General features: G+C 38.7%; 2 protein-coding genes across 2 annotated transcripts; both read right to left on the bottom strand.

Moving 5' to 3' along the window:
- Positions 1-4,018: 4,018 nt before the first annotated feature.
- LOC137288055 (guided entry of tail-anchored proteins factor 1-like) lies at positions 4,019-9,069 on the bottom strand. Its single transcript, XM_067820432.1, has 5 exons — positions 8,916-9,069; positions 7,923-8,088; positions 7,562-7,629; positions 7,114-7,228; positions 4,019-6,434 (listed from the first exon to the last, which is right to left on the bottom strand). The coding sequence occupies exons 1-5, from the start codon at positions 8,994-8,996 to the stop codon at positions 6,358-6,360; spliced, it is 507 nt and encodes a 168-aa protein (XP_067676533.1). The 5' UTR covers positions 8,997-9,069; the 3' UTR covers positions 4,019-6,357.
- A 3,053-nt stretch (positions 9,070-12,122) lies between these two features.
- Positions 12,123-14,959, bottom strand: LOC137287162 (putative ankyrin repeat protein RF_0381). Its single transcript, XM_067819328.1, has one exon. It carries the CDS (start codon positions 14,437-14,439, stop codon positions 13,432-13,434), a length of 1,008 nt encoding a protein of 335 aa, XP_067675429.1. The 5' UTR covers positions 14,440-14,959; the 3' UTR covers positions 12,123-13,431.
- Positions 14,960-16,628: the final 1,669 nt, after the last annotated feature.

Here is a 16,628-nt window from a genome sequence, read left to right as displayed (position 1 = left end):
TTTACCTTCAATGTTGAACAAAAGCAGTTTGTCCAGAAATCATTTTTCTAGAACAAAATAGTTGTTTTGATAAAACAGTACTGCTTTTTATCCTTGTTTTTAGGATTGAACTTAGTTTTTGTGTTGAACAGAATAGGGAAAGGGAGGCAATATTGAAAATATTGGGAGTAATGCTTAGAGGCATACTTATAAGAACTCTTGAAATGCAAGATTTCCTCATAATTACAAAGATTCTTAAAAAAGACTCTCAGATTAAAATTATTAAAATAATACATTTTGTGGTATTTATCTGACCATTTAAAAAAGTTTAGGGTCACGTAAATACAATGGTCTGACCTGCGAAAAATATGAGATTTTGTTGCCATTGTAACCATGGTAACTGTAACAGAGGTTGTTTTGTTCCATCCATGGAAAAATACTTTTTATGACCTAAATGTTTGTTACTTGTGAGATCTGTTGTAGTGTTGTGCAGAGATTGTTTGTTAATGTTTGTGCCATACTTGTGAACAATCAGTTTCACAGTTTCATATGCATTGTTTGTGGAAAGTTCACGTTATTTTGTTATGTATCAATTGCATGGACATAAATAGGACATGTAGACTATAGAATATGTTGAACTATCTCCTACAACACATGTAGTGTCATCTGCAGTCGGACACAGACCTCCATTGAGAAGTCCTGCAGCAGTTCTCACTGCTCAGTTTGCTTCATATATGGATGGACAGTGAGAGCTGTGAGGACCAGTCATCCAGCATGCTGATCTCAGTTTGTGCTGTAAATTGATCCTAGGTTGGTGGACCAAGGATCGTGCTGCATGTTGCCCCAACAGGTTGGTAGGTAGACCTTAGTTTATGCGGCATGTTGACTCAACAAGTTGGTAGGCAGACCAAGGATTGTGCTGCATGTTACCCCAACAGGTTGGTAGGTAGACCTTAGTTTATGCTGCATGTTGCCCCAATAGATTCCTAGGCAGACTAAGGCTTGTGTGGCAAGATGACCCAACAATATCCTGATCCACAATGCATTCAAAATATTACTACTTATCGTAATTCTATAGTTCACTGGAGGTTTACGGATGTGGTGCTATGAACGCTTTGTGGATCAAGACCTAGGTTGGTAGACCATGGATTGTGCTGCAAGTTGACTTACCAGGTTGGTAGGCAGACCAAGGCTTATGCTATGAGGCAACCCATTTAGCTGGTAGGCTGACTATGACTTGTACGGCAAGTGCTTCTGATGCAACAGACTGAGAAATGCCTTGAACACAACATACCCTTGACACCCAGTATTTTTACCTTCAACCTACCTACTAGTTTCTCTAGCATATGGCCACAAACCTGTAGATAATCATGAAGTTTTGCAAATTTTGGTGCATATTAACTTTTACTTGAAGGTTGTATATTTTCTACCAGATATACACAGTTGAAAAAATGACTATTTTCTTATCTACAAATTGATAAGTACAATGAAGCAGTTGTTGAAATGTGAGAGAAATGCCGTTTGGCTGGAGGGTACCATGACCTTCCCCCTGCTTGGTAGACAGCATTTAATTCACACAACTAACACTTGTAGTTTACTAGTATCATTTGTACAATGTCTACTTCAAAGGATGACCACTGTATGTGGATCTTGCTGCAGTGGAACATTGATCTGAACTGTCACATGTACAATGACTTGCAACTACAGCAAATACAGCATGGCACAAATATATCCTACCAGTACTTTATATGTTAGAAGATAACCCTATCTTGCTACATGACAGTAAGATATATTGTACTGATGTACATGTGCTGTGTCATATCACAGATATTGGACAGGGAGGATATATCTCTGCTATATCACAGATATTGTTATATCTCTGTTATACCACTGGAAATTGTGATCTTACCATTGATATGCAATTCAAATCTTTCGTGGATTGTTTTCGAAATGAGTTCACATTTGATGGTAATTTACAAACCTTGTGTTTGTCACAAGACAGGGTTGTCATGGTTGTCTCGCACATATGTGTCTTGTTTCTTGTCCACTGTTTTCCAGCATCAAGGCTAATGATGTATACAGTATTTATTTGTTGGTTCGTATGAGTGATGCATAGTCAGGCCTATTTATTGATCTCATTCTGCAGCTACCATCCTAGTTTTGAATGTGTCACTATATATATTTGCAGGGTGCATCTGTCAGTGACAGTGTGAATGGTGTTATGAGATCCTGCTAGATGTCTGTAATGAACCTATGTATATTGTGATAAAACATTATCATACATTTCCAAATACATGCGTAACATATACATTTTATAAATATAGCAAGACACAACAATATTTTACCAGTAACAATGGTATGAGATTTTATTGAGATATTTTACAATATGATGGAATTGCAGTCACTGTATGTTTGTTTGTTAAATCATATTTTAACCATGTGAATATTTAGTATTATTTTTTTTAGCACACTGCTGTCACTCTGTATCGAGTTTTTGTACATCAAAGGTATGACTGGGGGCCTATATTTTTTAACTCTAGCAACGTGCACAGGTTTATGTTTTGCCACACAGATCGCAAAACTGGCTTTAGTTGCCATGGTTACCTCTGCTCATGTAGACAAGTATCAGATGGGAGGTAATTCATGAAGCCTTGCCTCATCTTTGTCATAACAATGTGGATAGTTAGGTTCAGTATATTGGATTGTCATATAGTGGGAGACCTGTGTCCTTTCCTGAAAGAACCTGTTCTTGGAATGTAAACATTCAGTATATGAAGCCCAGATGGGTTTTAAACAACTATTTAGGAGTAAATCAATCATATTTCCAACATATTATTTTCAAAACATGGATGTTTTGAACATACTGGCATTTTGTAGCAGGTTCTTTTCACTTAGTTTCCATCAAGTTGATTGGTTTAATCACCCTAAACAGTCTTTAAAGTGAACATAAAATTTGACATGATGTGATTGCCTTCATTGTTGTGTGACAGAGAAGAGTGGCTGGTACATCGAAAGGAATGAAATGACTGCTCTATCTATCACTATATCTTCCAGGTATGTCATGGCCAATCTACACTCTGTAATAAACATTTACTTATCTACATACACTTTGAGTTTGTGTGGGAATTGTCAGAGCTAGATGCTCTTGAAGATGTTTGTCCTGACATTCATTGCTTTGTTCACTGATTACTGTTAATCTCAGCTTATCACTGTGGGGGAAATCACTGATGAAAGATCAAGGAAAGCACAATGGGGAAGTTAGTTAGTTGCGTATTAGTCGTTCAAATTTCAGCATTTTTGATGAAACCTGTGTTTTCTCATGGGTTTTAACCTGTGGTTGAGAAACTAGTTTGCGATAAACTAGTATGAAATGGATGAGATCCAATTCCTACTCAGTGAAGGGCTATACAATGATGAACGAGGGACTATTAATGACAGACAACTTTGCTGATAGGTTTCTTATGATTCAGTTCAATTCACCTGTAAGTGGCCAAACCTTTCAAGACAGTAATTGTTCTCGTCTACTTTGTATTACATTACAGAACGTCTGCCTTCAAATCCGAGACTTGCGGTTCCAATCTCACTTGGGAATACCTTTGTAATTTAAGCTTCAACTTGAACAATATTTTTCAATTGAATTTGAATACTCATGAATCATTTGAATGTTGATGTTCATATAAACTTAGGAAAAGTAAAACCTTTGAAATAGTAAAACCTGGGATGAGGTCTTTCTAGCGAAAAGTAAAACCTGTCCCTCAAAACAAAACCCCTCAAATGTGGTTCTGGGAAAACAAGAGATGACCTAATATATAGTGAGAAGTACACTTCAGCTTTATATAAATGCACCACAGTGGTCATGGAAGTAGATTAAAATATTCTTTGATTAATGCTAAATTATGGTGCCATTTTAAGGTGTGTAAGAATATTACATTACTAAACGTGTCTCAGATACCATACACCTTTCAAATCATATCAGACTGTGTCTGACTTGCTTTTACTTGCTTAACACCTTTTTATGGATAATCGAACAGATAGTGTATGGATATAAAAATATTTATTTTCAAGTGTCTCTATACATTTCAAGTAATGTAAATGGAAATAGAAAGTATCTTCCTCTACATCAACAGGTTCACATAATCAGGTATACCAATGGTCACACATGCTTTCATCACACTGTATTTGAGTACAACGATCATGATGTAGACCCTGTAACACAATCATGAAAACAGCAACCAGTGATTCTTCAATATGAATCTAACAGCAGAAAAAATTAAATAAAATCTGTCTATATTGGTCAACATCTTGGCTGCATACTTAAACTTGTCAGGTACAAACAAACCATATTGTTTTATATAAGCACAATGACCTATTCCAGGTGTTATCTACATACATATTTCACTGTGCTAAATATCATGAACAATCTATCTCATAAGGCCTGACTAATTCATTTTTTTTGTACTAAGGATCTATTAAAAAAATATTACAAAAATATGAAAGAAATAACATTTTGTTCATCATACAAAAACGAAAAGTAAATCATCAGTTGATTTCTTAATGGCCTTGTCACTTTCCCAATTTCCCAAATATATAAGTAGTTTTAGTGGATTACTGCTCCTCTCTGGTGTTGTCAATCACTTCACTTCAACATTGTTGAAAATGAATCCGAACTTAGAACTTGAAAACTCTTGTTACCACAATAGATTCCAGAATACAGTACTCCCTATCACAACTAACAGGGCTAGAGCCAGACATAATTATTAGTTTTGTTGTTCGGAGGGAAGTCAAATTGAGAGTAGTCATAAAGTAATAATTCGAGTGAACCATTAAATGACGGAAATGTGTCGTCGGTCGACATCCTACAGGCAGGCTTCACAACAGACCTTAGCAAACAGACTCTTTTATATAAAAATGATCACACAATTAAAGCACTAGCAAATTAAAACTTCAAATAAAGGAATCACTGTTGACCATGACTAGTCTTCAACAAGTTTCAGAAACCGAGATACATGTCACCTGTGTATCCCACACACATCATGTGCTCAAAGAATGCACAACCACAAGGGGCTATCACCAGTCACTTACATGCACACAGTATACACACAGTTCAACCACAAAGTACTGTCTCACTGACAACTTATTCTGTAGTAAGATGGTCCAGTTTTCAGTCCTTGATCCCTTGTAACAACCCCATATTGCTCAGAGCTGTTTGCTTTCTGGAAGGATTTCTTCACATTTAAATCACTGTCCTTAGATTTCCATCACATAATCACATGAACATATCTCAGCATTTACCTTTGTCACTGAGAATATGTCACAGATTTAGTACTGCAAGCTTTCATGCAGCTGAATATTGTTAACCAATAGGTTATAAACTACAGATTCCAGTGTAGCAACTCTGATGTAATATGAATCTCTTCACAACATTCCCTGTATCAGTACATCAGTACCAGGATTTGTGATATGTTACCTCTGCCTTGACTATCAGACACATCCATCATAGAAGATTGCCTGAGCGGAATCTCCCCTAACCAGCCAGTCAACATTCTAAGTTCATGGTGTGAATGAGTGAAGCATTCCGATATCAGGGCCTACATTCACAAATCTCTAAGGTGATTGTAAGTCTCTAGGTATCCTTAGGGCAATGTTAAAGCATGGAAGTTAAGGTTAACCTGATTAAAAACTGCTTTGTGAAAGGGGTCCAAGACATTGTATTTCCAAAACAAACATGAATTTGCTATTATGTTGTAGTGGCTACACCTTGTTTCTGATACCCAAGAAAAAGAAACATTAAAGTAAACACATTTAGCAGAATTGTTCGGAAAGCTAATATCTGATTAGCCGAAGAACCCACACATTCTTCATTTGTATTGGGTGGTAATATTACACTCAGGGATCATCTGACACAATCTCTGATTGAGTGTTCCTGAACCTATCACAGAAAAGTATTGTCTTAAACTGAATTACACTTACATACTTTGTTGACTCATGGTACACAGATGAGGCACACTACACAACCACCATCCAGTTGGTGCAAGAGTTGAGTAAAACAATAAAACTTGCAAAAGCTCGTTTTGGATCAATTTTGGTCCCTCTCTACTGTAACTTTGAACTCAAACAGCTGCACATGCATACACAAACTTAGCAAACAAACTTGGAGCAAGTATTAGTCAGAAGCACTATCATTCAGTCAAATGTCATTCTGACAGAGACAGTCACTATTGCACAGCCCCAAGCTAAATGCTGTCAATCTGACTCCTCAACACAACCATAGGGCAGTCCAGTGGTCATCAGTGAACTTGTTAAGGATTTTGGTCACATATGCGAGGACTGCAGTCTTATGGGTCAGAATATTGGTTCTGTGGCAGGAATCCGGGCTCCTCACACCCCTAACAGTCTTCGAGCCCGGAACACCACAGTGCTACAGACCAATACCCAGCAGGCTATGCCAACTCCACCTGGAAACAAATAACATAGTGACTGCACTCAAAGTTTCGTTAGACAAATTTTACTGATGATTTCAAGCTTTGAACAATGCTGCGAGTTGGGCTTAACACTTTACATATGAACACAGTCATATTCCACATACATCAGTTTAATGCAGAAGGAAAGCTAACAGTGCTGCATGTCAATTTAGGTTACTACTGATAAATCTAGTCACAACAACATTCATGGGTTACTAGTATGCACAAGGGATGCAACTCTGTAAAGGAAATTGTGTCAACAACTGCACCACTGGTGTCCATTTGAACAATGGAGGGGAAGCGATGACTTCTTCACTGAAAAGAAGCCTCACTTGTTCTTTTCAGGGGACACAAAACTCTACTGTCTAGTGTATTTTGTGTCCAGATCTAGACATTGCCGATGATTATGAACAAAAGTGAAACGTACAATGACTTTGTGAATTTGGTACAGATGTAGTTTGCTTTTTAAATCTAGAATTCTGTGAGCATTTATAGAGACACCATTGCTTAGAATATCCATGCAATGTTTCTTCCATATATGCAGTAATGCACGATAAGCCTTTTTGGTTTTTGAGAGATGTTGAAAATATAAAGAATTTATGAATGATGGATGGACAACAGACAACTCATGACAGTGCAAGTTTTAGTTCAAGAGATTCACTGAGAATCAAACCTGGAATTCCGGTAGGGAAGGCGACAATTCGACCGAAGGGGAAGAAATATGAGGATGGCAGCTCGAGTAAAGGCTCATTTCGATACCTCAACACCAGACTTAACATTGTCAGAGCCTGTAACATACATATAGCACTCTCTGAAACATTTAGAAACACGCTCCAAACATGCAAAAAGTCAAGGATAGTAATCACTAACACATATATATGAATTTGTACAACATTCAAACTACAGCTGACAATTTCAGACATATTTAAAGAGCCTTGTTAAAAATGTGACAAAAACATGATATATGAAATCAGGCTACTAATACTTATTTGACAAGGTCCATGAATATTTACTATTTGACATATCAGGACGCCAGACATAAATATTCAAGAAACACATGTAACAGCATCTAATAAATATGCATATAAGGCCATCATCACTTCCCTGAATTGTTTACTTACGTGAACAACATGGATGGCCATCTTGATGCCCACTTTCAACATGGTGAGCCGCTGGGATCTTGAACTTCCTGAATTAGAAGATGGCTGAATAAAATCATCACTGATCAAGATGCCTAGTGTCCATTAGATAAAATGGCATAATGGATGCATTCATATTGTTTTCAGATCAGCTAATGTTTCATGTAATATAAATAATGATACAATATAAATAAATAACATAACTTAGCAAGTCAACAATATTTCATCATTGAAAATATTGAAATATTGGATAAGTTATATGTATGGAACAAAATGCATAAAATGTACAACCACACTATACATGTTTTGTTCATTTACACATGTTTCTGAAATACTGAACTACCTAGCTGCTTAAGCTGCCCCATGATCTTGTCAATTTTGCGTTGTATCTTCATGTAACGTGCAAACTCGTCAGCCATATTCACAGACTCCTGCTCAGACTTGAGATCCCTAACTTGTGACCTGAGATCTAGTTCCTCATTGCTCAGTCTAAACACTTTTTTCCCAATCTACAACAGAACAAAAACAGGTTGTGACTAGTAAGTATAAACAAGTACAATATAATAAAAAAAACAAAACAACAAAACTTGTAAACATAGTGATGCTGAAACATGACCTTCTTGATGCAGTTGCACACAGCAAGGTGTTTTATGATTGCTCCAACTGTCAACCACAAATAACCCAAACTGACATTCGTAAAAGATGTTTTGCTTTGAGTATGTTTAAATGAAAACTAATTTGTTTTTACACAAAACACAATGTTTTTATTTTATTTTGAAACAATGCAAACTAGCTTCTGTTCCACAGGGTAATTCCAGGTCCATGTTTGTCAGATAATGTAATCTGTCACAATTTAAATATGCATCACTACATATAACTACGGTACACATAATGACTATTGAGTCACCATTGTGTTAGAAATTGTTTAAACTCCAGCGTGGTAGCTGCTGCTTCAGACTTTCACTTTAGCCATGTCTAAACAAGATGATAAAAGGAAAACATCTAGTTATACTTGATTGAATTTGAAAACGTTTCACTCAGGCGTCAGTGACAGTATTGAATTCTGTGGCATCTTTGATCGGTCCACAAAGAGGATCAAGTAAGATGGGATCTTAGTTGTAAGATACAAAATGTACCTTCTCTGTAATATATTTTCACGGAAAACATGGTGTATACAGTCTTTGGTTTCTATCGTCCTCTAGACTTCGTGAACGAAAACTGAACAAATGGATCGTTTGTCTAGTTGAGACAGTAACTGTTGAGTAGGAAGTGTCTTCCCAAATAACATTTTATAAAAAAAACATGAAATTCACAGGTCGTTCCGGAAGCAACTTACCAAGCCTGCAACAAGATGTGAATACTTTGGCAAAATAGAAAACAGAACCACAAAGAGAAATATCAGGAGCATCAAAAACATGTTGTCGGTTGGAACTTTCCTCCGCTAGCAACCGTAATTACCCGAGTTCTTCCGACAGTCCCGCGGACGCGACAACTCTTGTAATGCTGCTTTGGAGACCGTTAAAAATTCTGGGAAAGCAAATTCCCAAGCATACTATTCTGTTTTTACAAGGTAAAAACATATGGTCATGTAAACCTCGATTAAATTGATTTATGCGTGCAATCCTACACATTCCGACACAATTTTTCCGATACAATGTTTGACAACATTCCTATGCTGTAAAGGGTACGTGTTGTAACGAACTAATTCTAACATTCTTCAACATTGTGTTTTGTGAAAGGATAGCCAGATTAACAGAATGCATACAGTTTGAGTTACACACACAAATACGTGGGTTATTATGAAATCTGTCAAATATACTTTGACTGATATTTCCCTGCCAAACCTAGACTTGTACAAGTCTCTAAAATACTAATTGATATAGTTTAAATGTAAATTTCTGAAAACAAATAACAGACTGGACTGTCCGCTTATCTAGACTTGCGTCTTTAAAGGATACACACATTTATGGGTTCAGCATTCAGTACATCCTTCGAGCAAGTCTTGGCTAAACCCTGTGGCCTACAGTGTCCAGTGTTATTCGTGATCCAGTGTCACAGTCTGTATTAGTCATAATACTTGAATGTAAAATTGCAACTGCTACAAACTCGCACTGCAAGAGTCCCTTTTACATTCGCCACTGCCAGTGAAAGGTTATTTTATCACATGTGATCCGAACACACGTGCATTGGAGTTATTTGACGATTTCGTAAAATCATATTATACCGTTACCATATTATCGTGTTCAAGAAAAGCCATGAGCTCTGTGATGTACAATAAGTCTTTTAAACAACAACAACAACAACAACAACAACAACAAGGAGTTAAATATCCAAGAACATTCATTCAGCTATTGTGCATATTAAGTGTCATGTAAAGCATTTATCACACTAGACCTGAATTGATAACTCCACCCTACATCAATTATTCCACTCCCCAGAGAATTGCCAATTGCAAACCACTGATTACTCTGTCCTTCACTACTCAGAGGCAACGGTTTGATATATTTTCATAGTCTGTGTCAAGATGTCTGAAGATGCCATGATCAATAATCATCAAAATGATAATCAAACCCATTTACTGTCCATCTCAAATTATGTTAATGATGCCTTAATTTTGCGCAATTAATTTGATTGACAGCATCTCATAAACGTGTTTCTTATGTTAATATTGTAAGTGGGCCGAAGGCCTTTCCACCGAATACAGTTTGATTGATGAATGTACGTAATTTACACATGATAAAATCATAAGCAGTGCATTATTATTTTTGATGGCTTCGATGTTGTCGTTTCTTTTTATTCCTCCTCTGTCCCTATCACTTTGTAACGACGAGAGGGACTGAGAGACAGTAAAAGTTATGTGGGTACAGATTCTGTGTTGTGTTTTTCACTGAACAAATGTTGCCATGAATGATTTCCTGATCCTTAGAAGCAGAGGTCTTTCGACCTCTCACTCCTTGTAGTAGCGATCGTAACAGGGTATTCCGGCATTTTGACATCACTCCGGTGTCACGGAAATTGGAGATGGACCCAAGTGCAGTTACGGCGATATTGCCTGGGTATGAACTCTTTCAATGTTTCAAAATACAAAACGTTACAACGCATATTCGAGGGGCAGCCTTGTGGCTTAAAGCGAGAACACCGAAGGTCCTGGTTTACCACATTGGTAAAATATGTGAAGCCCATTTCTGGTGTTTCCCCACTGATATCGCTGAAAGCGGGGTGAAACTGAACCCTCTCACCAACTCTCAGTTCCGCCCACCACATATCCGAATGTTACAAGGCTCAAAACAGTCGACTACATGCTGCAAATTTAAGACTCAAAACATTTCAATTTTGAGTCACCATTACACATGGTGTTGGGGTTTACCTTCGTATACCCAGTATTTTGTTGTGTGTTTGTGTGTTCAGCATTTAAATACAACGCATTACGACTACAAAAAATATATGTATATAAAAAAAATAATTAAAAACCCATTTTACTCTTGCACCTTAACCATGGATCAATATTAACAGTGTGTGATGTGGGAGCGTCAGGTGAAAGCGTACTTGATGACACCCTGATTCATCAGTTGTGGATGTCGTGACGCGAGGTCGTAGCAAAGCATCAAGCCGGCCCTCAGATCAGATATCAAACACGATATCAATCAAACGGCTTATCAAACATTCAACGAGCCACCGCCACGCTGCAACAGCATTCACCGACTTGATTTAAGCCATTCTGTATTTATATCCATCGAAATAAGGCTGCGCTCCACTAAACGACCGTGCATTGGTAGGTAACGTGATGAAGTCATTCTAGAGCACCTGCATGGCTTGGGAAGCAAACCTCAGGGGCGGATCTAGACTGAATGGGTAACACCTCTATATCCATAATACTAGTAATGTTTATGTTTCAGAAAGGTATAACTAAACTGAGATTCCATGCCATGGCTGCAACATGAATACCACATTGAGACAGCAAATATCAAAACAGTCACCGAGCCGACCTGACCATGTATCACGCCCGCCACATGGATCGCTAAATAGGGTAACTTGTACCATACATTCGGCAGTCTGTACGAATGAATCACAATCTTAAAGCATTTGTAGTTACAAGGGAACTCGTGTCTTATGTCACACACTGCAGATGCTGTCTTGATGTTTTGCATCAAATGTTGATGCTTATATATGGGGACCTTGGATATCGCCAACAATGTATGCTGATGCCTGTGTTTCGTATGAAGTGACTGAAAGGCCTCATGGCTTGGTTGTGTGACATCATACGAGTCACTTAACACGATAGTTTGGTCCGTTGTTTTGATATTAATCACTGGATTTTCTAGCCAAGACTCGATCATTTACAGTTCGCTGTGATATTGCTGTAATACATCATATTAATAACATACAAATAACACTAAGCCCACGAAGGTAGAACATATAGGTGACAAAGTAAATGGTAGTATTCATCTTGGAGCAAGGCAAAAATGTTGCTTGAATGTATTCAAGCCAATATTAACCAGTTTTAGTTGAGGCATTTCATGGGAGAATAACAAAGTTAGGATCTCATGTCTGAAATATTTAATGACAATGACATACAAACAAAACAACATTTCATGCACATATACACACAAGCAGAGTTAAACACACAAAAAAGAGTTTCACTGTTGCTGGTGAAAGTAGATAACAACAACAACAGCTGGTTATACAGCGTACACCTCAAGTCAAGGCATTGTCTGGTTGGAACTAATGAAACAGTTAACTCATTCATCTAAACATTTCACAAAGTGACCAGTGAAGGTCCGGGGTAGAATAGGCCTTCAGCAACTCATGCTTGCTATAAAAGGCGACTATGCTTGTCGTAAGAGGCGACTAACGGGGTCGGGTGGTCAGGATTGCTGACGTGGTTGACACATGTCATCGGTTCCTAATTGTGCAGAACGATGCTCTTGCTGTTGAACACTGCATTGTCTGGTCCAGACTCGATTATTTACAGACCGCCGCCATATAACTGGAATATTGCTGAGTGCGGCGTAAAAATAAACTCACTCAGTCACTCAAAGACTTAGAAGAAACGAACCAGTGGGCCATCCACAAAAGTTAAAGGACTTCTTGCACAGCGATTTATATACTTACGTATACATCCTGTTTTGTGTTAAACTTGGACAGTCACGGCCGTGCATACGTACAGCTTTTATACGATTAAACATGTTTAAACATAAATGATAAATGATAACCATAGAAAGTACATTCGGTGTCCTACATGGCTACTGATACTTCCTGCGGGCAGACTTCAACGCAATCTGGTGAAACTGTTGATACGAAGTTATATGATTATACTAAGATGTAGAAGCAGATGAATTGGTAGTCAAATAACTGTTCCAATGGAATACTATACATTGGAAGTTACCTGTGCATGAGTTTATTTTCAACGAATATACAAATTAAGCTGTGCATGAACATCACTCACTGGAAACCTTGTTTCCAAGTTGCAGCGCACAACAACAAACCACACTGTAGGGATGTATGGAACAGATCCATTGTACATTTCAGTCTTCATTGGCGTATTAGTGCTGCAGTACTGTTCTCCTAATGCTGATAGGTATTTGGCAAAGAAGATATCACAATCACAACAAATGAATTTATGTCCTTAATAACAACGTGGCAATGGTGATACGTTTTTGTAAGCCTACTTTCCCACACATTCTGTTACCGATCTGTCATCCAGGAAGGATGTGACTGTATGTCTCGGCATGAATGAAAAAATTTCACATGACTGTACAGAACTTTGTTAATAGTTATATAGTGTTGATACACATTGCTCAATGTCTTCAATGAGTCAATATTGTGCAAGTCAACTCCCATTATGCTAACGATCACAAATAGTTCAATAATAAAAAATCCTGCATTATTTTCGGCAGAGGTAGTTTTGCAACTTTCCTCATAAGGTGAAGATGACATTTCGAAGCCAGTAAAGTGCGTCTAATAACGAGGCACGTTTGTATTTTTAGTGACCGTGGTGAACTAGCCAGTTCCTTGAGAATGCCAACCACTTCCGGGTGCTGTTTGAGAAGGGGTAGTTTCTCCCTCTGACACTTGATGATGAGACTGTGGTAACAAAAGGCTCCTGCTTCTATCAACATGTCAAGTATTCGTCTGTCAGTACAAACCTGAAAAGCTGTGGATATTGGCGTGTGGCCGTTGTAGCCGATGCGATTGGGGTCGGCACCGTTGAGTAATAAAAGACGCACTGTGTCATAGCATGCCGATTTTACAGCTAATATAAGAGGAGACGACCCCCTCAACTGCACTGCATCAATGATAGCTCCATGACGTATCAGCAACGACGCGATGCGGACGTTCCCGTGAATGGCGGCCACGTGCAGCGGACGTAACATTGTCACGTCAGCTAAATTCACGTCACAGCCTTCAGCCGTTGCCATGGCTTTGGTCATATCATAGTTGTTTAGGTCAACGGCATGCCATAATGCTGTGCAACCACGGTCATCTTGGATATTGACGTCAAAACCTCCTTGAATCAACAACTTCACCATGTCTAAGTCTCCTTTGACAATACATGGGTACATTGACATCAACTTTAATTTATCCTTCTTCCGATACTCTCGAAGTTTATAGCTGAATTCGTCTATATCCACGATGTACTTCATATTAACGTCACTCCCACTTGACAAAAGATGACGTACGACATCCTTCTGGTTGTTGGAGACGGCGGCGTCCAGTAACGTCATGCCCAGCCTGCTGACGGCCGCCGTGTTCCTGAATGCATGATTTACATTGAGCCCACGACTCAGATAACCCCTCAGCGAGGCCACATTGCCGGTCGCAATGGCGTCGTATAGGTCGTCTTCAAAATAATACATCATGAATCTCAAAACTTCACTACTTCGATATGAATATGCTTTTTATACTTAGAGTGCACGATATCATTACAAAACGACACAAGGGTTCACTAATTCACAATGATCCTCTATCCATGAACGCTTAGTAAACAGTTGTCTTCGTTCCAAAGTCCAGTGTCTGGAATGACACAGCGCATTGTACGAACAGAACATGTGTCCTCGGTCATGACATCATGATTACCGATCTTGCTCCTACAGTATAAGCCACTCTGAAGCCGTCGCTCTCGCGTTGACATTCCAGCCCTCACACCGCATACTGCCTGCACGAGCTGCTGTCCTGAGCAAGGCAATACGGAACTGACCTGTGCCTGTCGATAAGGCTGCAATTCGTCCTTCTGGACTGACAGCTCCAAAATCTGACAATGTCGTTCCTCTTTAACAGTCCTGTGTAATGATCTTGATGAATGGCAAAGTCTAGTGAGGTGTATGCATTATTTAAGTGCCGAGATCGCGGCGTCACGGTCGCCTAGCATAATGCAGGCGGTGTATACCCAGATATTAAACCCTTGATATTTGATCTGCTCCGACCGGCTGATAGGTTGGTTCGTGTACATCAGCGAGTAAGAGGAATAAAAACCTAATCAAAAGCATGCACCCAGCATACTTGGCCAACAAGAAATGTGAACAAAGACTACACACTGGTTTTAAATACTGTATGTTATTAAACCTTACATTGATTATTAAGAAAATGTCATATTTCTATAATGGTCTTATGTGAGATAAGAACACTTACATCTGGACGCTACGCGCGCGCGTGCGTACGTGTGTTTATTTACCAAGGTTGTTTATAACAATATTATTTTAAGAAGAAACTGTAGGGCGAGGATATACATGAAAAAGCGTGGTATCAGAGATGCTGTCAGATCGTGATAGAATTGACGTTCAAGGCAAAAATGGTATGCAGATTGGATCATAGGAATAACACACAAGGGACACAAAGGTGAAGATTAAAACGTCTTCTAAAATGCTTCGGCTAAAGATCAAAGGCGCCGACAATACTTTAACAGACGATAATGTGCACTTTTTGCATAACGTCACAATCTGTTGACGTCACTGCGCTATTCCAGTCTGCCCCCTCGTAATCGAACTTTTTCGCAATACGTCACAATGTAACCGACGTCACGATGGATGTCAGCTGCCATCGCCTCGTACAGCCTCACACAGTAAACTGCTTCGTCGCATCCCGTTTCTAGGTTTGCAGTTGCACCACAGCCAACATCACTGTGGAAACATTACGTTTATGCTTTCCGACGGATAAAATGTCTCATAGTTCGACTCAAAATCTTACAGAGACACGGTAATGTTGGAGGTGTTTACATTCCCACAATGCAATCGTGGAATGTCGCTTGACTTGTCAGCTTCCTCTGAATGTACTGATCTAAACTTTCGTTGGTAGTAGAAATGAGGCGGTCATATTGCCTTGTATGGTTTAAGAGAATCACGGATGTAATTAATATGATTTAGAGAAGATATTTAACCCGAACACAAACCATCACCAAACTGTTCATCATTTGTTTTTCTAGTAACCTTTGTCTTAAGGTAGGGGGGCTGACACGTCAAAAGAACAGCGCGTCAGTTAGCCCTGTGCGAGGATTCTTAACTAAGGTGACAGACACCGTCGTTTGTTTTCTGCCATAGATTAATCGAAATTAGGCTTAGAAGTTATTGAATACGGCACCTTAGAAAAGAAGTACAGTTCGCTCTACCACCATGGTGGTAGAACGAACTGTATTTCTTAATTCCATATTCATCATTGACATTTGATTTGAATAGCGAAATCTGCAGAGTGCAGCCCTCCCCTTCCAACTGACAAACGATTAAAGGAAGCGGCAGAGTGGTGGGCACAATTGCCTGATGTGATTTTTCTATTTCGGTTGTCATTACTCTTATTGCTATTACAATACATAGTTTATTTTGTCATCAACACTATTCAATACTGCGGCCTGTATGGACCAGACAATGCAATGCTTGGAAACAAAGTGTCATGCCGTAATACAAGTCTGATCACAAGATCCGAAAACTTCGGTGCAGGCAGATATGTCTGTTGTTTCTTGGTCCATTGAACTGACTGCCGTTGGCCAAATGCGGGCGTCTTTTGATTATGTGTTTGGTACATGGATACGCGTTGATGGTTGCACCGTGTAATATAACTT

This window comes from Haliotis asinina, chromosome 6 (assembly GCF_037392515.1).
Source record: "Haliotis asinina isolate JCU_RB_2024 chromosome 6, JCU_Hal_asi_v2, whole genome shotgun sequence".
Lineage (NCBI taxonomy): Eukaryota > Metazoa > Mollusca > Gastropoda > Lepetellida > Haliotidae > Haliotis > Haliotis asinina.
The sequence above is the reverse complement of the archived record's forward strand: the minus strand, read 5'-3'. Positions and strand labels throughout refer to the sequence as shown.

Bases quoted from the DNA above. Each gene is read 5' to 3' on its own strand.
- LOC137288055 (XM_067820432.1), bottom strand. From the start codon at position 8,996: ATGTTTTTGATGCTCCTGATATTTCTCTTTGTGGTTCTGTTTTCTATT. The intron at 7,229-7,561 runs GTAAGTAAACAA...TGTATGTTACAG, and splicing joins TGGCCATCCATGTTGTTCAC to GCTCTGACAATGTTAAGTCT. The intron at 6,435-7,113 runs GTTTGATTCTCA...ATTTGTTTCCAG, and splicing joins CTTCCCTACCGGAATTCCAG to GTGGAGTTGGCATAGCCTGC.
- LOC137287162 (XM_067819328.1), bottom strand. From the start codon at position 14,439: ATGATGTATTATTTTGAAGACGACCTATACGACGCCATTGCGACCGGC.